Source organism: Oncorhynchus gorbuscha, linkage group LG08, assembly GCF_021184085.1.
Source record: "Oncorhynchus gorbuscha isolate QuinsamMale2020 ecotype Even-year linkage group LG08, OgorEven_v1.0, whole genome shotgun sequence".
NCBI lineage: Eukaryota > Metazoa > Chordata > Actinopteri > Salmoniformes > Salmonidae > Oncorhynchus > Oncorhynchus gorbuscha.
This window is the reverse complement of record NC_060180.1, coordinates 46,491,384-46,515,383: the sequence shown is the minus strand read 5'-3', so window position 1 is coordinate 46,515,383 and position 24,000 is coordinate 46,491,384. Positions and strand designations below refer to the sequence as shown.

At 40.7% G+C, this 24,000-nt stretch overlaps 1 protein-coding gene across 1 annotated transcript in view; it reads right to left on the bottom strand.

Moving 5' to 3' along the window:
- pth1r (parathyroid hormone 1 receptor) overlaps positions 1–24,000 on the bottom strand; it is an 84,982-nt gene that overhangs the window by 17,241 nt on the left and 43,741 nt on the right. The window contains exons 3-7 of the mRNA XM_046357995.1: positions 11,992–12,102; positions 11,279–11,403; positions 8,168–8,262; positions 3,398–3,584; positions 1,418–1,571 (exon numbers count right to left, since the gene is read on the bottom strand). Of these exons, the coding sequence (XP_046213951.1) occupies positions 1,418–1,571; positions 3,398–3,584; positions 8,168–8,262; positions 11,279–11,403; positions 11,992–12,102 (672 nt within the window). The remainder of the gene's footprint in view (positions 1–1,417; positions 1,572–3,397; positions 3,585–8,167; positions 8,263–11,278; positions 11,404–11,991; positions 12,103–24,000) is intronic.

The following is a 24,000-nucleotide window of genomic DNA, read 5'->3' as shown; positions in this document are numbered from 1 at the left end:
GACTACGGTTTGCAACTGCACATGGGGACAAAGCAAGACAAGCATTTGGGTAAGTTTATCGATAGTCTAGCATAGCATTATGCCTAGCTAGCAGCAGGCAACCTGGTCACGAAAATCAGAAAAGCAATCAAATTAAATAGTTTACCTTTGATGAGCTTTGGATGTTCTCACTCACAAGACTCCCAGTTAGATAGCAAATGTTCCTTTTTTTCCAAAAATATTATTTTTGTAGCCGAAATAACTCCGTTAGTTCTTCACGTTAGGCTGAGAATTCGATCGGAAATTTAGGTCACTACAACGCCAAAAAATATTCCAAATTAGCTCCATAATAATGACAGAAACATGGCAAACGTTGTTTATAATCAATCCTCAAGGTGTTTTTCAAATATCTATTTGATAATATATCAACCGGGACAGGTGGCCGCATTTGTCCCTTACGCACAAAACACTCTGAGAGACTCCAGCTGACCACTGACGCAATGTTGACGTTCAGGCTCATTTTTCAAAATAAAAGCCTGAAACTATGTATTGTGACACTAGACACATTAGGGAAGCCATAGAAAAAGGAATCTGGTTGATATCTCATTCACTGCTCAATAGGGACGCATAGGAACGCAGAGCTTCCGGATTGGATTTTATATTTTATACTATTTTTCTATCCTAAGCTGTCAATTATATGCATATTCTAGCATCTTGTCCTGACAAAATAGCTTGGGAACGTTATTTTTCCAAAAATGAATATAGTGCCCCCTAGATTCAAGAAGTTAAAGCATCATCAGTCAGGAAGTTAAAGCTTGGTCGCAAATGGGACTTCCAAACGGACAATGACCCCAAACATACTTCCAAAGTTGTGGTATTGGAGTGGCCATCACAAAGCCCTGACCTCAATCCTATAGAACATTTGTGGGCAGAACTGAAAAAGAGTGTGCTAGCAAGGAGGCCTACAAACCTGACTCAGTTACAATAGCTCTGTCAGGAGGAATGGGCCACAATCCACCCAACCTATTGTGGGAAATTTGTGGAAGGCTACCCAAAACATGTGACCAAAGTTAAACAATTTAAAGGCAATGCTACCAAATACTAATTGAACGTATGTAAACTTCTGACCCACTGGGAATGTGATGAAAGAAATAAAAGCTGAAATAAATAATTCTCTCTACTATTATTCTGACATTTCACATTCTTAAAATAAGCTGTTAATCCTAACTGACCTAAAACAGGGAATTTTTACTAGGATTAAAAGTCAGGAATGGTGAGAAACTGAGTTTAAATGTATTGGCTAACGTGTATGTACACTTCCGACTTCAACTCTGCGTGTTTTTTAAAGGTGTTCATTTAAGCTTATATATTTCATTAGTAGCAGTGTATCTGCAGTAAAAAATGTGTTTGTGTTTGTGTTTTCTATGACATCACATACCCCATCCAATCAAAGTGAATCCCCAGAGGTACTTCCTGTCTGAGAAGAAGGTCATGAAGATGAGGCTGTGGAGGTACAAGCCCTCTACTAGGATCCAGTAGTAGTTGGTAGCCAGGAAATACAGGAACAGGGTCACTGCTAATTTACAGCCAATCTAAAGGAAACACAGACAAATACATCTAATATACTGAATTTACTAAATACAATATGGCTATTTCATGGCCACAAGCACAAGGTTCTTTGTGTAGTGACCTGAAGCCATACATGTTGAATCTTTAGAATCCACTCTTGCTTTGCACTGTTATATACTGCTTGGCTTGTGTGACATACAGAAGCACTAAAGGGTAGTGTGTACATTGACAAATGTATATTCACTTTGCAGGGAGTAAACCAACATTCAAGCCTCTCCATGATGAAACTTCTAGGTTCCAAGCACGGTTTGTAAATTGAAAGATTTATTCTAATCCAATTAATACTGTGTGTTGCTCAAACCTGGAGAGTTTGATCAAATACACAGGGAATTAAACAACAGGGAGTTCCTGGTAGTTTAGTCTGTGTACACCCTAAGGGATGCCAACCTCTCTGCCTCTGTCTGTCCTACTCAGTGGTGTAGTGGTCCCTGGAGAAGTGGGTATACTCAAATTTGGCCATTCCCCCCCCCCCAAACGGCCCACCCGAAGATGTTTAAGCCTATCATTAGCGTCACTATATTTTTCTGTTTCCTTAAATTGTATGAAACCTGGACGTTTTACTTCATATTATGAGGCATGTCTTACCTTGTTTCAAAGTAACCTAAATCCAGAATCTCACCATAGAAACGTGGAGGCAATTATTTTATAAAGACTTTCCTCATTTCCGATTTCCTGTTCTATTGTTTTTCAAATAAACTTTCTTTCATTGTCTGGCAGCCAAAGATATTATTCTTGTCATATTAGCAACCCATAATAGTTGTTGCATCGTTAGATCTCCCCTCTTTTTAAACGTCCATCTCAGGACAGAGTGCAATTTTCCCGCAAATTGCATTTTGGAACATTTGCGCGTAGGCCTACCACAGTGTGTACATTGCTGCGCTTAAAACGTGAAGAACTAAACGATTATCACCATTTTAAGCTAAACATTCTGATCGGTTCCATCAGGCTTATTAATTGAGGAGGCGTATACCTCCACTACTGGTCCTAATGTACAGTACCAGTCAAAAGTTTGGACACACCTACTCATTCAAGGTTTTTCTTTATTTTTTAAACTATTTTCTACATTGTAGAATAATAGTGAAGACATCAAAACTATGAAATAACACATGTGGAATCATGTAGTGACCAAAAACGGTTTCAACAAATCAAAATATGTTATATTTGAGATTCTTAAATTTGCCACCTTTTGCCTTGCTGACAGCTTTGCACACTCGTGGCACTCTCTCAACCAGCTTCTATGATTCTATTATACAATGTAGAAAATATTTAAAATAAAGAAAAACCCTGGAATGAGTAGGTGTGCCCACACTTTTGACTGGTGCCGTATGTAGCTGCTTCCTTCAGCCTGGCTTGCACACTCTAACTATTGATAATATGTGCGAGCCGAGAGAGACTTATCCTCTTATCCTTTTTCTCATACTACCTGCTCTTTCTGATCCAGTTTTATAAATCAGACTTTCTTTGTGGCAAGTCTTTACAAATAACATTGATTTAGCTTATTTAGAAATGCTGCGAGAGACCGTAATTAAACAATCAAAATGAAAAGCCTCAAGAGTCATGTGTACTGAATGCTGGAATGACTTTAGCAACTCATATCGAATATTGATCCCTATGGCCTTAGAGGACGGCCTTTTACAATGATCCAACACATTTAGAACAGACGCTTCACAAAAACAGTCAGAACCGTAAATAATTACACAGGTGTCAATAACTTCACTACCTTAGCCTGGTACTTAGTATTCTCACGTATTAAACCTCCTATAGCCTGGGGACAACGTTAGGTACTTACAAACTGGGTTTTGTTAGCTGGAGGAGCCTCAGTGATGGACTTGAGATCTTCCACACTGACTCTTTCCATGTCCTCTAGGGCAGAACCAGAGTACAGCACCACGTCCTTTATGAAGATGCTGATGCCTCGCAGCATGAACGACACAAACAGGTGCATGTGGATGTAGTTCCTGGTACAATGCAACCGCCTGGATGAGTGGAGAGGAGGAGATAATTAAAAAAAAAAAAATAAAAAAAGATATCATCTTCACAGTGACAAGCAATAGTCGTGTTGTGGTAATACTAGGTCATACTATTGGCTCAGGTCATACTATTGACTCAAACCAAAAGGCAACCAGTGAGAAAAATACAGAAATGCATGTGCAAAACTTCTGAGAAATTGACACTACTACGCCGTTAATACACTAGGAACCCATGTTTAAATCTTATCAAGGTGGTAAGTGTGTGGCGGGGGGGGGGGGTTCCACAGTGAGTGTGTTTGTATGTACAGTACCAGTCAAACATTTGGACATAGATACTCATTCCAGGGTTTTTCTTTATTTTTACCATTTTCCACATTGTATAATAATAGTGAAGACATCAAAACTGAAATAACACATATGGCGTCATGTAGTAACCCAAAAAATGTGTTACATATTTTATGTTTGAGATTCTTCAAAGTAGACACCCTTTCTGCAAAGCTGTCATCAAAGCACCTCTTGGCATTCTCTCAACCAGCTTCATGGGTTAGTCAACTGGAATGCATTTCAATTAACAGGTGTGCCTTGTTTAAAGTTCATTTGTGAAATTTATTTCTTAATGCGTTTGGGCCAATCAGTTGCGTTGTGACAAGGTAGGGGTGGTATACAGACAAAGTCCATATTACGGCAAGAAGAGCTCAAATAAGCAAAGAGAAACGACAGTCCATCAGTACACTACAGAAAATGTCAAGAATTTTTAACGTTTCTTCAAGTGCAGTCACAAAAACCATCACACGCTATGATGAAACTGTCTCATCACGAGGACCGCCACAGGAATGGAAGACCCAGAGTTACCTCTGCTGCAGAGGATAAGTTCATTAGAGTTAACTGTATCTCAGATTGCAGCCCCAATAATTGCTGGACAGAGTTTGAGTAACAGACACATCTCAACATCAACTGTTCAGAGGAGAATCAGGCCTTCATGGTTGAATTTCTGCAACAACAAAAAACACTACTAAAGGACACCAGTAAGAAGAAGAGACTTCCTTCGGCTAAGAAACACGAGGAATGGACATTAGACCAGTGGAAATCTGTCCTTTGGTTTGATGAGTCCAAATTTGAGATTTTTGGTTCCAACCATCGTGTCTTTGTGAGACTCAGAGTAGGTGAACAGATGATCTCTGCGTGTGTGGTTCCCACCATGAAGCATGGAAGAGGAGGTGTGATGGTGCTTTGCTGGTGACAGTGTCTGTTATTTATTTAGAATTCAAGGCACACTTAACCAGCATGGCTACCACAGCATTCTTCAGCGACACGCCAACCCATCTGGTTCGCGCTTAGTGGGAATATCAATTGTTTTGCAACAGGACAATGACCCAACACACCTCCAGGCTGTGTAAGGGCTATTTGACCAAGAAGGAGAGTGATGGAGTGTCAGATGACCTGGCCTCCACAATAACCCAACCTCAACCCAATTGAGATGGTTTGGGATGAGTTGGACCGCAGAATGAAGGAAAAGCAGCCAACAAGTGCTCAGCATATGTGGGAACTCCTTCAATACTGTTGGAAAAGCATTCCAGGGAAAGCTGGTTGAGAGAATGCCAAGAATTTGCAAAGCTGTCATCAAGGCAAAGGGTGTCTACTTTGATGAATCTAAAATATATTTTGATTTGTTTAACTCTTTTTCATATGTGTTATTTCATAGTTTTGATATCTTCACTATTATTCTACAATGTAGAAAATAGTAAAAAATAAAGAAAAACCCTTGAATGACTAGGTGTGTCCAAACTTTTGACTGGTACTGTATGTGTGCGTGATGTGTGTGTGCACACGTACATGTGCGTGTATATATGTTTGTGTGTGCACGTGTGTTTGTATTTTCACACTCTTCAGAACAATACTCATCCTAATTAGAGCCAGCTGAATTCTGCGCTGACTCTAACACATTCTTGAGATTTAGGGGCTTGAAAAGCACAAATATTGAATTGCAGGGCTCAAAGTGAGCTGTAAAAACAAAATTGCAAGCATGTGTTGAGCAGATCCAAGAGCATGCGTATTTCCTCCCACACAAGCAAAAGTTTATCTGTCACATTATCCTCAAAACATCCCTTGCCAACATTGAAGGGAGCATTTGATGAAGTTGGCGTCGGCTTGTATTGTGTTGTCAATACACAGACTATACCAAACTCTATATTCTGACATTTCTCAGACACCCAATGTAGGCAACAAATGTTATCCTCCAGCGCTATGAAATGATTATTGATCATGAGGCCAATTTGGCTAAGAATATTCTAAAAACCCTTATCAGTGTAGTGATGGGGGAACAAATCGATACAGTTACATATTATTTTGGACAATATTTTATTGATACTTTGAATCCAAGTATCGATTGGTAGATAGCGCTATTTGGCGCTAGTCGGCTGTACCTGCACCAAAACTCTGGTATTATTCATTACATAGCTTGTTCTCCAATATCTTTTAAATAACGAGCCATTATGTTTTCATATTTCCATGACTGATCAAAACGAATTTCCTCATGTTCTCTCGTCTCTCTGCAGCAGACATAGAGTGAGCATTCTTTTTGGGACATCAAATCGCAATAACATGTCATAATACAATTCAGAGAATCGCAATATACATTGCATCAGCACGTAAGTATCGTGAGAATGTCATACTGGGAGGTCCCTGGAAATTCCCAGCCCTATATCAGTGTATTACTGTGGCAAGCAGTGAGTGTATATATATATATATATATATATATATATATATATATATATATATATATATATATATATATATATATATATATATATATATATATATATATATATATATATATATATATATATATATATAATGTGTGTGTGTGTATATAAGTAACTGCAGAAAACTCATGAATCATTATTTGCTTGTGTCTAACCTCTGCAGTCATACCCATTACTGCATTTGAGTAATTTAGCAGACGCCCTTATCCAAACCGACTTAAAAGAGCAATTAGGGTTAAGTGCCTAGCTCAAGGGTACATCGGCAGACTTTTCACCTAATTGGCTTAGGGATTACTGGCCCAATGCTCTTAACCACTAAGCTACCTGCTACCTCTAAACTGGCTATTAAGATATTGGACAAGCTCTCCTTTGGGGAACTTTGATTTGTGAAGTGGTGAGGGAAACTGATTTGTGAAGTGGTGAGGGAAACTGATTTGTGAAGTGGTGAGGGAAACTGATTTGTGAAGTGGTGAGGGAAACTGATTTGTGAAGTGGTGAGGGAAACTGATTTGTGAAGTGGTGAGGGAAACTGATTTGTGAAGTGGTGAGGGAAACTGATTTGTGAATAGGAAGAAGTATAAACACCAGTGCTAATGTGCAGTATGTATCCCTCTCGGTCTCTCCACAGAAAACATTTATGAACCTGCCTCTCCTGTGTCTGAGGGTCTTAAAAGCCTGCCATGTTAAAGGTAGGGGGAGACGGAGCTGGAGTGCTCCTGAATGCGCTGCTGGGACGTCAGCCCAGACCCCCGGGGACCCTCGAGACGTGTGTTTAAACTAATTTGGCCTGTAGATTTCCTGGTGCCAGTTTAGGGTCTCTCTCTCTTAAAACATTCACTCCCTTCTGAGAAGCCTGGCTTAGGCTCTAAGTCACGTTGAGCGCAATGTTTGTAAACACAACTTTACACCAATTCCTGGACTTGACACTCTCCCTCCGCTAAACAAAAATTTGTAAATAATGGGGAGGTTTCCTTGCATTAATCACCTAAAAGAAAAATGAAACGATTCAATGTAAAATGTCAAACAAATTCAACCTTGTGTGCAAGGATTAGTCTTCATGCTGCTGAATTTGAGTAATTCATTTTTTTGGCTAAGGCAATGATAAGAACAAAGTAACTGTCTCTAGAAAATCCAACCAAATTCACTACATATCAAATTGACTGTCAGAATTAATTTGCCAATCTATTTCTCTTTCAGCCTGACTTAAAGGCTTCTGCCCGGACATGACAGAATATTAATTAGGCTGAAACTGCGCACCACACCTGATATTAATTTTTATTTAAGTAGGCAAGTCAGTTAAGAACAAATTATTATTTACAATGACGGCCTACCGGGGAACAGTGGGTTAACAGCCTTGTTCAGGGGTAGAACGACAGATTCCTACCTTGTCAGCCCAGGGATTCGATCCAGCAACCTTTCGGTTACTGGCTCAACCACTAGGCTACCTGCCGCCCATATCTTCATGTAAACATACCACCAAGTAAATATAATAACAATACGCACTAACCACGGCTTTCCTATGGATCTCTGGGGTCTGAGATGAATAAGTATGAAAATAACAAAGAATATACAGTAAAAGCCAGCAAGACGAGGCACGATTCACAATTACACACTGGCTCCAAGGCAACAACCTCAACAACCTCAGCCACCTCTAATCCTTTTAAAAGTCAAACGCTCATGGAAAAGCAAAGGTAAAACATTATACAAACACATTTTGCAGGCTTTGTCTCTTTGTTTCACCACACAAAACATTCGATGAGAGATTTGGTGGGAGATACAATATGGACTGAGGAAGGAATTTTCCCAATGACAACAAGTACTACTCACCGGAAATAACCCAGGATGATCACAGCCACCATAAGGGATCCCAGAGAGATGGAGTAGCCCACTGTGTAGATGAGGTACAAACGGTCAAATACTTCCTGTTGAGAGAGAAGGTCGTATGAAGGAGAAATGTTAAGAGAGACGGAGTAGCCCACTGTGTGGATAAGGTACAGATGTTCAAATACTTCCTGTTGAGAGAGACAAGGTCATATGAAGGAGAGATATTGTTAGTCATATCAGGTGGCAGGTCAGGAGTGAACTGTCTACTCAGGTGTCGGCCTACTTACAGTAGCCTGTTTGAGGAAGTGATAGATGTTTGATAAGTGTGCCCGGTGTGCTACATTGATTGTTTTACAACATAAAAGTCATTGACCCAGGACATTCCAATTACACAATATTGTCCCCATAAATCTGCTGAACGCCTTCATAGGGTCTCTGAGCCTCAATGTTTGAGCCTTTATAGAGGCACTGAGGATAATGTTACTCACGGCAAAAAAATGACTCACAGTTGCAGGCTACGCATTACTAAACAGAAAACTGCTGCGGACCAAAAACAAAACACCATGCATCTTAAAGCGCAAAGAAGGTGCTGTCAAGGTACGCGATCATTCCAAGGTCTAAAGGTCATTTCACGACGGTGTGCAACCATTTTCAGGCCTCTGATTAGTTTCCGAATAAAATATGGTGTGTTACTTCTGACAGTGAGCTGCCCACCAGAGGACTGACGCCCACCAGGCAATGGGATGCCCGCCAAGTGTCAGACTGAGTTGGTGATTTCTAATAAACAGAATATTTGGCTTGAGAGATGTGCCGCACTGACAAAAGCCCTGGGTGGGGTGGGGTGTGGTGCGTGCTGGGGCTTCCAGCTGGAGATAACAGCACAGAGCAGGCAACCAGAGGACATACTGCTGGAGAGGTGAGACGCTAAAAAAAAACTGGATTCAAATAGGATTGGTTTTATTTCAAATATTTTAGCTGCACTAGATTGAGCTTGCCTGTCTAAAATAAATCCTGTTCACCTGGCATTCCAGGCAGGACTCAATCAAACTCGTAAAGTATTTGAAATACTAGTTGAATCCAGGTCTGGACTCTAGCTAGCTACCCGTGGTTGCTGGATCAACACAGCCTAGTGGAGAGACTCCTCTGGGGCCTGCTGTAAACAGAGCCTACTCCACTGCTGTTATCATTTAGGGATGGGGACCCAGTGCCAAACCGAAGGGTTCCTAAGTTGTGGTGCATATGCATTTTTCATTAACTATAGCTGCTGCTATGAGTCCTGGGACCGGGAGTCCATCAACAAACATTTGAAGTATAAGAAGAAATAAATCAGGGGCCCTCTCCTCAACATGTGGATGGAAGGATACCCATGACATCCTCGCCCACAACCGTAATGTTGAGACCCACATTTAAAAGGGGGAGAGAAGAATGCACGTGCGGGGAGAGACCAGAGAAGTTTGGTTTAATATTCATATGAAGCCAGATATTTTGGGTTGCAGTAAGTGATCCCTGGTGCACGTTATTATGGAAGTAAGCCCAAAAGCAGATAGCCTGGATAAACCAGACTGAATCCAATCTACAGTACTCAGGATGACCTTTTCAGAACCTTGGCTGGTGCTAACCGCTAAGTAACCTTGCTCAGGTTAAGAGTGGGGAGTAGCTTTCAACAATTTCCTGCTTAGCGCCCTCGACTCGTCATTCAGGGACTGATTACTTACCGCCTCCTTTTACATGGCCCAGTGTTACCCATGGCAACCTGTTACCCATGACAACCTGCTGACCACTAGACTTGGGCTCAATTCGAATTGAAGGCAGTCAATTCAGGAAGTGATTTGAATTTTAAAAATCAGAAATGTCTAAACTTTTGAAATAGCTTCTACTTTTCAGTTTATTGAGAAGTCATTGAGAATAAATGCATCTATTTATTTATTATTGAACTCTAATTTTTGCTTGCTTCCTGAATTTACTGCCTTCAATTCAAATGGAGCCCAACCTTGTTGTCCATTGGCCCAGAACTGAGTGTAACAGGAAATCCATTTGATCAACAAGCACCTCAAATAACAGTTGAGAGCAGAGGAAATAATTGAATTAATGGAATTGGAATGACCTCCGTGACGATAACGGAATTAAGCAAAGTAAAGTCGTAACAGTATCCGCAATCTTTCTATGGTTAAAGTTACTTTGAAATTACTTTGAAATTTTCCACATGTTGAATCTTTTCCTCTAATTCCTGGCTACAGCACCATTTTTGGAGAGATGTGCCGGTCATATAGCCTTTATCCCGATATCCAATTCTGCTCCAATACATTTAAGTCAGAGGAAGAAGCCTATCATATCAGATTGTAAGAAGGGGTTCAATGGAGGTAACGCTTCGCTTCATCTAGCAATAGATTCTTTGGTCCAAACACAAGTATAATCATTCCAAACATTGTTCACATAATCTTCAAGGGGGAAATAAGTCAATAGTAAAGAATTTGCATGTCTGCTTTTCATTTGAAGTAGCCTCACATTTCTGAGGGGACACATCTTTTGTTCCATTTGGCGACATTTTTTCATCTAAATGGTAAACAGGGTTTTATGTTGATCTTCTAAATATCTTTTGTTATTGTTAGGTTTTCTGCAAATGAGTAGAAGCATCAGAAAAAGGCGAATGTAAACTAGTCTAACAATGGGGATGGCAGACAGACAATGAACACTGTAGAGGTTCAAGAAGGTACAGACATGTGAGGTTCGAGAATGATTGAGACGTCAGAGCAGTAGCTAGCTAGCTCCTGCAGTATACTCACACACAAATGCCCTTACAGCTCCATCTGAATTGTGACAGAAATTAAAAGCGGCCTAGCCTACACCAGTAAAGAGGGCCTAGTATCTTACCAATCAAATCACACATCCAATATCATACACATTCCAATACCTCCACATTGATTGTGTAGGCTAATGCGAGAACTGCCCTCAAGCAATAGAATAGATTGAAATAGACATAAAATGTCACACTTTTTTTCAGAAAAGACACAATGGCCATTGTCCCCATCCACTGCCATTGTGTCACATCCCTGACAAAGTTGGCATTGTCTAATGGTGTGAAGAAATGCACGCTAGGATAGACACGACTCTCACCTTCTCATTATTTTGGTTATAGTGCGAGAGGAATTTTGCACATTCGCTGTAGTTTGCCCATGTCTTGTTGTTGGTAGTGGTCAGCTCCCACGTCCCATTGTTGTCACAGCGACGATAGGCTAGTCCTGTAGAATACAACACATAGAATACAACAGAATGACAATGCACGTGTAATTTCTTTTCACCTGTAAGTACATATTGGTGTTGTATACTAGGATATACTATGCATAGACAATTTCCTAGAATAAATGTCCAAGGCTGTTGGCCTTTTCTAGGAAACAAAGTGAATAGTATGTTAGGAGTTTGGTAGAATGTTATCACATCAGAAATCAATAATAATAATATATGCCATTTAGCAGACGCTTTTATCCAAAGCGACTTACAGTCATTTGCATACCAGTGTAACTGCCTTGTCAGATGAAGAACTTGTCAGATGAAGACCTCAGGTTGTTAAAGATCAAAATCTTGTTGCGTCGATGTAACTATAGAAATGTATTCAAAAGATATGCCCCATGCCATCTTCCAGAGTAAAGCAGACACAAGAGGTTGTTTTCAAATTGTACAATAGTGACCACCATTACCTATATGCCGTTTAGCAGTCACTTTTATCCAAAGTGACTTACAGTCGTGCGTGCGCACATTTGACGTAAAACTGAAAATGAGCTCAGTGAAAGAGAACTGTTGAACTGCAGGTTAACCAGGGCCTGTCTTACCTTTATGGTTGAAGTCGTAAATGTACTCTGGACAGGCAGTGGACACCAGCTTTCCAGGAGACCCCTCAGGCCAACAAACAATGCCATCCCACTCCGGCGAGCAGTAGCCATCTGCAGGAATAGAGCCAAAGCAGTAGTGACATTTACGCCTAGTGACTGACTGTTCACTGCCTTGGCTCCAACATTACGTCGCCTTAGGCTTTGTTGTATTCCAAGACACCAATGAGTAGCTGTTTTTAGATTGTGCTGTCCCCTGAAAAGGATACACAAATGAGCGTTAACCTAATGTCATGATCATAAACAGCATGTAGAGAAAGATGGCCCCAGTAGGCTGCTAATTGGTTGGTAAGTAGGAAATGGATATAATGTCCCTTGTTCACAACACCAGTATGTTTGATCATCCAGAGAAGATGTGTGGCTGCTGCTCTCCAGCAAAACTACAACAAAGGCTAAACAAACAAGCATGTCATTCCCAAAACACCTCAAAATGTCAACATTTTCAAGCAAATGTATCATATTTCAATGTTTTTAATTGTACTTTGTTTTGGCATGAATCTGCTTCCACTGTTTACGTCCAACTCACAAGAAAGACATGCTTGTTAGTCTTTGTTGCTTCCGCCGCATTAAAAGGAGACTTGCAATGTTGCAGTCAGGAAATAACGGAGTAGGCCTATGCAGGCATGTTTCTAATGATCCATTGGAGGGGCATAGGCCTAAATGCACTATTTATTGAATGTTTATGATCTTACCGCAGCACTCACACACCTCAACATAAAGCGCATCTCTTCTGTTAAAAGTGGGTTCAATATGGATCTTATTTGTGTAAATTCCAGGCAAAATCAAGAAAACAACAGCGACAATAGTGCAGGGTTCTGGATCCCTTGGGAAAAAACAAAGATACTATGGTACACCACTGAAGACGGAGTCTTGTTCACCACAGTGGAAGAGTCAAGCAGTTAGCGGTTCTGCTAACCTCTCTTATTTGTACCCTCTTGTAAAATCTTTCTTCCTCACCCCCTGGGTATGCGCACAGCGCGGTAAAGTTGTTGTTTGTACATTTTAAGCAAGTTAGCAAAAAAACGCCTTCGACTCACAAGGAATTGTTGCTTTGGCAAACAGAACAAACCGTAGATCGATGTCAAGCAACCTTATGCTCATTGATACATGCGGGCAGCAGTAGCATTTTAGAACCAAATTATTCTTAATGGTTAGCTTTACCAAATGGTGCAGAAACCCTAGCCCTCCGACAGTGGGAATGTAGTACCCTCTCCCCACAGATCCCTGGCAGAAGCCACGTTTCTGGTTACGCTTTCATTTTCTATTATTGAAAACATCTTCCCCACACTGACCACTAATAACTAGATAAGGATAAAACAACAACTGTTTTCTCTTTGCTATGGAATCTATTACTTTCTCATTCATGTAATCAATGTTACAAAGAGGCTATGACGGCATTATTTTTATGTGCCTTCAAAATCACCCATCATTCGGATATCATAATTAGAGAGCACACTTTGTATTTTTTTTCAACTGGTTTTGGACTGAGAGAGAAGCCTAAGATGCTTTACGGTTTTACATATCAATGACCACATGTCCTGGGAGTGAAATCGGTCTTAGGTTTGAGTTTCTTTTCACTGTACTTTTATAACCCATCGGACCACCTACCAACGGGCTCAAATTAAACACAGAACACACACATATATAATTTCCTATAAAATTCCATGACCATGATTTAAATATAAATGGGACTATGGGGGAGTGGGGGACTTCGGGATTGGTGATGTAATTGAGGTTTATAATAACGCTTTCTTTTTCCCTCCAGTCACTTGATTCAAGTCTTGCAGATGTCAAAACATATCGCAGTAGTTTTGATAGTTGCAAGCTTTTATGATTTTACACCAAGACCACAGGTTTGAATGCTGAGCTATTTTCACACACTGCAAGGTCTGGGGTCTTGAGCCCACATCCCTCCACTGACCTAACCAGGCAAACCTCAGTGTCTCCCTCAATGAAAACGTTGTCTCAGGGAAGTAATGGAGAACTCATGTGTATTTAAGGCACAAATGAGAAATAATAACAAATAGATGGGACTTCACAGTGAAACACTGCAACACTAAACACGACCCTGGCCTTGGGCTGAGGTTGGCCCACCACCCTAACAGCCACCACTTTCAAAATAGCTAGAATAGAAAGATCAGTTCATTACTATTTGCTAATTGTACTACCACACGGTGCAAACCATTTGAAACAGTCATCCCTCCACAGTTCTAATAATAGTTTGGCTAACCACAAGTTTACAGTGGCACATAACACCAAAGGGTGCTCACATAAGACATGGTTAAGACAAATCTGGAAGAAAAGCCAAACACCTCAAAAATGTATTCAGTTGCTACTCTTTGAGTCTGAGTCAGCATGCAAGTTTCAAGGTTTTTCCACAATAGAGGAGACCAAAATGAGCGTTTAGCCCATTCCAAATAAAGGGCACACTTTTCTTAGCCAATGTCGTCAACATTACAAAAATAAAAACTATTCATAAAACATAATGGCCAGTTAACAGCAAAAGTTTCCTCCGTCACTTTGTCACGTATACTCCCTCTCTGACCTCTAGGTCACCAGACCACTGATTATTACGAGCACCTGTCACCATCGTCATGTGCACCAGCGCTTATTGACACTCACCTGGACTCCATCCCCTCCCTGATTACCTGCCCTATTTATGTCACTCCCTTTGGTTCCTTCCCTAGGCATTATTGTTTATGTATCTGTCGGTGCGCTGTTGGTGTTTCTTTTTTTTGTTCAAATTTGTTTATTTATTCAATGTATTCACTCCATGAACTTCCTGACTCTCAGCGTACAACGGTACAAAATTCTACAGGGTCATTATGAGACTAACTACAGCATAGGCTATACTGTACAGAACATAACGATGTCAAAGTATTTGCCACCTAATAAACAATGTGCACATTAGGTTGAAATGAAAATGCTCAAAATTATAAAGTAAAAAGAATACTGAATTAATCAAGCACACCAAATAAGGCTTTTTCAGGCAGAAAGTACACCCTAGCCTTTCCTCTCTCTTTGAGAGGTAGGCAATATTCATACCCACATTTCAGCTTTAGCCGAGCTATGATTGTGAAGACGTGTGTGTCACGCCCTGATCTGTTTCACCTGTCCTTGTGGTCGTCTCCACCACCTCCAGGTGACGCTTATTTTCCCCAGTGTATTTATCACTGTGTTTCCTGTCTCTCTGTGCCAGTTTGTCTTGTATGTTTCCAAGTCAACCAGCAGTTTACCCGTTCTCTTGCTTTTTAAAAATGTATTTCTTTTATTTTTTACCCTTGCCTGTTTCTGGCCTTTGTACCCGCCTGCCTGACCAGTCTGCCTGCCTTGACCAGATGAGCCTGTACCTCCTGGACTCTGATCTGGTTTTGACCTTTTTGCCTGTCCACGACCATTCTCTTGCCTACCCCTTTGGTTTAATAAACATTTGTAGGACTCCAACCATCTGCCTCCTGTGTTTGCATTTGGGTCTCACCTTGATAGTGTGCAACCTTTCAAAAAGGGGTCAGGATACAGCCACCAGGCTAAGTCGATTCTACTACTCTCTGACAGCGTCACCAGGTATACGGGTTAAGTAGTCATGTCTGATGCACACACCGTGGTTCAATGTAATTTCATTGATTCATTGATTGAAAAATGATTGTTTGATGTTAAAATATTTGGGCTGATGTGATAAATAAGAAGCATTACTACCATATATGGGTACACTAATTTATAAGGGCAGGCCGAGCCGATGACCTCATTTCAAGATGGCTGCTACCTACCTTCCGGTTAGCATTGTGAAGCATAAATTAAATAAACACGTGACTAATAAAATGTGATTTTTCCATGTGCAGTGAAATGCTTACTTATGAGTTCCTAACCAACAATGCAGTTATAAAAAATACAGAGAAGAGAAAAGTAACAAGTAATTATTAAAGAGCAGCAGTAAAATAATAATAGCGACTATATACAGGGGGGTACAAATAGAGTCAATGTGCGGGGACACCGGTTGAGGTAGGACATCTACTTTGTGTGTGACAAGTCATTTCTTACAGACATTATTTCACTTACAATTCACTGTATTACAATTCCAGTGGGTCACAAGTGTACATACACTAAGTTGACTGTGCCTTTAAACAGCTTGGAAAATTCCAGAAAATTATGTCATGGCTTCTGATAGGCTAATTGACATCATTTGAGTCAATTGGAGGTGTACCTGTGGATGTATTTCAAGGCCTACCTTCAAGCTCAGTCCCTCTTTGCTTGACATCATGGGAAATTCTAAAGAAATTAGCCACAACCTGGTCGGATGAAACAAAAATAGAACTGTTTGGCCATAATGACCATCGTTATGTTTGGAGGAAAAAGGGGGAGGCTTGCAAGCTGAAGAACACTATCCCAACCGTGAAGCACGAGGGTGGCAGAATCATATTGTGGGGGTGCTTTGCTGCAGGAGGGCTGGTGCACTTCACAAAATAGATAGCATCATGAGGTAGGAAAATTGTGAATATATTGAAGCAACATCTCATGACATGAGTCAGGAAGTTAAAGCTTGGTTGCAAATGGGTCTTCCAGATGGACAATGACCCCAAGCATACTTCCAAAGTTGTGGAAAAATGGCTTAAGTACAACAAAGTCAAGGTATTGGAGTGGCCATCAAAAAGCGCTGACCTCAATCCTATAGAACATTTGTGGGCAGAAGTGAAAAAGAGTGTGCGAGCAAAGAGGCCTACAAACCTGACTCAGTTACACCAGCTCTGTCAGGAAGAATGGGCCAAAATTCATCCAACTTATTATGGGAAGTGTGTGGAAGGCTACCCGAAAAGTTTGACCCAAGTTTTAAACAATTTAAAGGCAATGCTACCAAATACTAATTGAGTGTATGTAAACTTCTGACCCACTGGGAATGTGATGAAAGAAATAAAAGCTGAAATCATTCTCTCTACTATTATTCGGACATTTCACATTCTTAAAATAAAGTGGTGATCCTAACTGACCTAAGACAGGGAATTTGTACTAAGATTAAATGTCAGGAATTGTGAAAAACTGAGTTTAAATGTATTTGGCTAAGGTGTATGTAAACTTCCGACTTCAACTGTATATGTAGGTAGAATTAAAGTGACTATGCATAGATGACAACAGAGAGTAGCAGTGGTGTAAAGGCTATGCAAATAGTCTGGGTAAGTATTTGACTAGCTGTTAAGGAGTCTAATGGCTTGGGGCGATAGAAGCTGTTTTACAAGCCTCTTGGACCTAGACTTGGTGCTCCGGTACCGCTTGCCGTGCGGTAGCAGAGAGGACAGTCTATGACTAGGGTGGCTGGAGTTTTAAACAATTTTTAGGGTATTCCTCTGACACCGCCTGGTATAGAGATGCTGGATGGCAAGAAGCTTCGCCCCAGTGATGTACTGGGCCGTTCGCACTACCCTCTAATGCCTTGCGATCGGAGGCCGAGCAGTTGCCATACCAGCTAATGATGCAACCATGCTCTCTCTGGTGCCTGCTTTTAGTTAACACACACTGAAAGCTGGGACTCCACAGATCATGAGGATATCTTATTTGTCTGCCTGTGACCTACAGTTATTGATCACCAGCCCCGAGAGTCAAAATATTCATATTACACAACGTTTTCACCAAACAACAAACATCTTACAAGGTAAGCTTCAATTTGGTCTGTGTTTGAGTTATAGCTTCATGGGGTTTTTTTATCAAATGAATCCTTAGGTTGGTAGGAACAAATCTAGCCTGTTATCTGATGACGTATGACTTAATGGCAATGTCGAATGACTACCAAGTGACTATATCTTTGCGCATAAAAACATGTTGCCTGCTTCCGCGATGTAGATATCCACATCCCCTGTACGTCCCCCGACACGCCACAATGTTTGAGAGAGGTTGAAAGGACACTTGAATGTAGCCTGGATACTCCATAACACCACCACAATGTTTGAGTGAGGTTGATGTGATACAAATTGTGTTTTTTACTGAACAAATTGCATTTAGGGATTTCAAATATATAAAAGCACTGGACTTATATAATTTACAGACATATGCCACTTTGGAGAGGTTTAGGGACACTTGGAAGCGTTCCGTGACCACACCTGACACCACTTACTACAACATTTGTCCATTTCTAGTTGTTAGGTCTATTAATCCCATTTTTTCTGATATTGCTCACAATGTTGTGGAAGCCATCTGATGTGTTTCCTGCTCTAGTCATCAGTAATTCAAATAAAAGAACAGAGTGTGCTTGATCTTGTGTATTCTGGCCTACGTAACTCCAAACTATCTTCTGCTAATTTCCTCATAATCTCCCAGATGTCTTCTTTCATCTCCCAGATGTCTTCTTTCCAAATATACCATGTCAGAATCATGTAATTACACAGGAATAGCACCTACTTTAGGGTATGTATATGTATGTATATTTAGAAATCTACATTTTGCCAATACATTTAAGAGGTTATTAATTAGAATGTAAGACTCAACTTTATGGTTGAAAGAGATTGGGCAAAAGGAGGTTCTAATAAGTCTGGCTGGACATCTGACTGGCTGACTGACTGCAAATTAAGAAATGATGTGACTAGACTCAACAAAAAGAAGAAAAACTATTATGAAGCCAAGATCAATGACACACTATACAGTATATACAAAAGTATGTGGACACCGCTTCAAATGAATGGATTCTGGTTATTTCAGCCACACCCGTATAAAATCAAGCACAGCCATGCAATCTCCATAGACAAACATTGACAGAAGAATGGCCTTACTGAAGAGCTTAATGACTTTTGAAGTGGCATCGTCATAGGATGCCACCTTTCCAACAAGTTCGTCAAAGGTCTGCCCTGCTAGAGCTGCCCCGGTCAACTGTAAGTGATGTTATTGTGAAGTGAAAACATCTGAGACCAAAAACGGCTCAGCCTTGAATGCCACACAAGCTCACAGAACGGGTTCCTAACTGCCTCTGGAAGCAACGTCAGCATAAGAACTGTTTGTCGGGAGCTTCATGAAATGGGTATCTATGGCCGATTACTTCATTGGCAAAATGGGAAAACCTAGGCAGGAAATGCCAATAATGAACAGTGAGCCATCCTAATTCATGCATAAAAAACTAACAATTAAAAAAATGCATTGTAATTTAGTGTGGGAGAGGTGGGAAAATTATTGTTATCGATCAATAATGGCAAACCTCCTGGCAATGACAACTTAGATGGATAGCTACTGAGGAAGGTAGCTGACTTTATAACCACTCCTATCTGTCATATATTTAGTCTGAGCCTAGAGGAATGCCTTTGTCCTCAGGCCTGGAGGGAAGCCAAAGTCATTCCACTGCCTAAGAGTGATAAAGCAACCTTTACTGGTTCTAACAGTAGACCTATCAGCTTGCTGCCAGCTCTTAGCAAACTGTTGGAAACAATTATGTTTGACGAAATACAATACTATTTCTCTGTAACAAATTAACAATTTCAGCACGCTTATATAGAAGGGCACTCAACATGTACTGCACTGACACAAACGATTGATGATTGGTTAAAATTCATTCATAAAAAGAAGATTGTGGGAGCTGTACTGTTTGATTTCAGTGCAGCCTTTGATATTATTGACCATAACCTGTTAAGAAAACGTATGTATTATGGCTTTTCAACCTCTGCCATATCATTGATTCAGAGCTATCTAATAGAAGTCAGAGGTTGTTTTTTAATGGACGCTTCTCAATGTCAAAAATGTAAACTGCGTTGTACCGCATGGCAGCTCTTTAGGCCCTCTGTTTTCTATTTTTACCAATGACCCGCCACTGGCATTAAACAAAGCATGTGTGTCCGTGTATGCTGATGATTCAACCACATACACATCAGCAACCACAGCTAATGAATTCACTGAAGCCCTTAAATAGTTGCAGTCTGTTTTGGAATGGGTGGCCAGTAATAAACTGGTCCTGAACATCTCTACAACTAAGAGCATTGTATTTGGTAAAACTCATGCCCTAAATTCTAGACCTTAGCTGAATCTGGTAATGAATGGTATGGCTGTTGAAAACGTTGAGGAGACTAAATTACTTGGTTTTACCTAAGATCGTAAACTGTCATGGTCAAAACATATAGATTCAATGGTTGTAAAGATGGGCAGAGGTCTATCCGTAATAAAGAGATGCTCTGCTCTTTTGACACCCCACAAAGCAAATCCTGCAGGCTCTAGTTTTATCTTATTTTATTGTCCAGTCATATGGTCAAGTTCTGCAAAAAAGACCTAGTTAAGCTGTAGCTGGCCCAGAACATAGCGGCAAGTCTTGCTCTGCATTGTAATCAGAGGGGTAATATTAATAATATGCATGCCAGTCTCTCTTGGCTAAGAGTTGAGGAAAGACTGACTACGTCACTTCTTGTTTTTAGAACATGCTGACCAGACTGCTTGCGTGTTTGTATCCAAACACACCAGATGTGATCAGGACACGCAGGTTGAAATATCAAAAAGAACTATGAACCAAATGTATTCATTTGGGGACAGGTCGAAAAGCATTAAACATTTATGGCAATTTAGCTAGCTAGCTTGCTGTTGCTAGCTAATTTGTCCTGGGATATAAACCTTGGGTCCTCTACTCCGACAATTAATACACAGATAAAAGGGTCAACCGAGTTTGTTTCTAGTAATCTCTTCCTTCAGGCTACTTCTTCTTCTTTGGATTTTATATGGTACATTACCACCACCAACTGGACTGGATTGTGGACATCAGTTTATCAGTCAAATCACCCACGTGTGTATATGCTACTAAAAACCAATGAGGAGATGGGAGAGGCAGTTCTTGCAGCGCATCAAGCGTTACAAATAAACTCAGCAAAAAAAGACCCTGTCTATCAAAGATAATTCGTAAAAATCCAAATAACTTCACAGATCTTCATTGTAAAGGGTTGAAACACTGTCTCCCATGCTTGTTCAATGAACCATAAACAATTAATGAAAATGCACCTTTGGAACAGTCATTGATACACTAATAGCTTACAAATTGTAGGCAATTAAGGTCACAGTTATGATAACTTAGGACACTAAGCCTTTACTGACTCAGAAAAACACCAAAAGAAAGATGCCCTGCTCATCTGCGTGAACGTGCCTTAAGCATTCTGCAAGGAGGCACGAGGTCTGCAGTTGTGGCCAGGGCAACGAATTGCAATGTCCGTACTGTGAGAAGCCTGACTGAGCTACAGGGAGACAGGATGGACAGCTAATTGTCCTCGCAGTGGCAGACCACGTGTAACAACACCTGCACAGGATCGGTACATCAAACCTACAGGACAGGTACAGGATGGCAACAACAACTGCCCGAGTTACACCAAAAACGCACAATCCCTCCATCAGTGCTCAGACTGTCCGCAATAGGCTGAGAAAGGCTGGACTGAGGGCTTGTAGGCCTGTTGTAAGGCAGGGCATCACTAGACATCACCGGCAACAACGTCGTCTATGGGCACAAACCCACCGTCGCAGGACCAGACAGGACTGGCAAAAAGTGCTCTTCACTGACGAGTCGCGGTTTTGTCTCACCAGGAGTGATGGTCGGATTCATGTTTATCGTCGTTACACCGAGGCCTGTACTCTGGAGCGGGATCGATTTGATGGTGGACGGTCCGTCATGGTCTGGGGCGGTGTGTCACAGCATCATTGGACTAAGCTTGTTGTCATTGCAAGCAATCTCAACGCTGTGCGTTACAGGGAAGACATCCTCCTCCCTCATGTTGTACCCTTCCTGCAGGCTCATCCTGACATGACCCTTCAGCATGACAATGCCACCAGCCATACTGCTCATTCTGTTCCTTCCTGCAAGACAGGAATGTCAGTGTTCTGCTATGGTCAGCGAAGAGACCAGATCTCAATCCCATTGAGCATGTCTGGGACCTGTTGGATCGGAGGGTGAGGGCTAGGGACATTCCCCCCCAAAATGTCCAGGAACTTGCAGGTGCCTTGGTGGAAGAGTGGGGTAACATCTCACAGCAAGAACTGGCAAATCTGGTGCAGTCCATGAGAAGGGGATGCACTGCAGTACTTAATGCAGCGGGTGGCCACACCAGATACTGACTGTTACTTTTGATTTTGACCCCCCCCCTTTGATCAGGGACACATTATTCAATTTCTGTTAGTCACATGTCTGTGGAACTTGTTCAGTTTATGTCTCAGTTGTTGAATCTTGTTATGTTCATACAAATATTTACACATGTTAAGTTTACTGAAAATAAACACAGTTGACAGTGAGAGGTTTCTTTTTTTCTGAGATTAGAAACAAGTTATATTTTAGCACCTGGCTACACAGACGCTTGTTGATGCGCGCGAGCAATGTGGGTGCAATGATTGAATAACATGTATGTGTACATTTATTTTGCAACACGAGTGGTGTGCTCAGCATATCAGAAACATTAATGTGTTCCAAATTGTTTGCATAGCCAACTTACACACAGCACTTACACACTTACCCAACCAGGTGTGCCACCAGGGTTCTTTTTACAGTCCCCAGATCCAGAACAGATTCAAGGAAACATACAGTACTATATAGAGCCATGAGTGCATGCAACTGCCTTTCATCTTATATAGCGCAAGTGAACAGCAAACCTGGTTTCAAAAACCAAATAAAGAAACACCTCACGGCACAACGCCTCTCCCCCATGTGAATTACTTGTTGTGTGTATGTATTATCACCTCTACAGGATGGGTGGGTAAAGGTTTTTTTCTTTCTATTATCTTTTACCAGATCTAATGTGTTATATTCTCATACATTAATTTAACATTTCCGCAAACTTCAATGTCTTTCCTTTCAAATGGTATCAAGAATGTGCATATCCTTACTTCAGGTCCTGAGCTACAGGCAGTTAGATTTGGGTATATCATTTTAGGCGAAAATTGAAAGGGAAAAAAAGGGTCTGATCCCTTTTTAAGGTTTTTAAAGACAATTATTTCAATTTGTGATTTGCATTTCTGTCCATTTCACAAATGGACTAATTTAAAAAGAAACCGACCAAAACTGGAGGTAAGATGTGCATTCTCTATGGTAATAAAATATTAGGTCGACTTAACACATACTCCATTTAAAATGTCAAATACTCTCCCAAATGACGAAGGAGGAAGCTGTTGAAGGATTAAATCTACCCTGGAATTGTACCCCCCAGCAACCTGGAAAAAATAATAACGCCTCATACGACAGTGACACGCAAGACATGTCAAGCTGCATTAGGGCTGATGGTGGTCAGAGGTGGTAAGGAGGCTCATCTTAGACAGCTCTAATGTGGCTCCAAGTGCTCTGCTTAGTGTTAGTGTCTGGGATCATTCTGATCAATACACTTTGAGGAACCACAGGCATGCTTTACCCTTTCCCTTTTAAACACTGAAACCATATCGTACCGACACGTCTTTTGATGATTGATGATGATTGATGATCTTTAAAAAAAAGATGTTCTTTTAAGTTCTATTTCAAGTTAAGCCTGAAAGCTGTGAACATTTGCAGAATCTGTGCAGATTTGGGGAATATTGTGAGAGATAATATAACTACTGGGAATCCATCAACCATTTGTATTTCTTAGTTCTACAGTACAATACAAATTTGTATTTGTATTGTATCATTTACGAGAAAGAATGTGTCTGTTTCCAACACAGAAAGAACACAAGACCACAATGAACCAGGGTTAAAGAGAAAATAATATGACTGTCTGGATATGGAATCAAAAACCTCTTTAGAATAATCAAACTGAAAAAAAATATACTGACCACAGACACGGAAAATCTGGGGTCTGCCTGAAAGTGACGGTCATTCGCACAACCACAAGTAAACAAATACAGACCGGATCAGCTTCTCTCAAAAATCCCCCGACCACCCTAACCATACAGGAAGAAATAGAATAAAATGTTCCACTCTTAATTTCAAACTATAGTCCAGCCATGATACCATACGTAATTGTCCTGAATGAATGCTCCATATTAAAGCTACAATCTGGG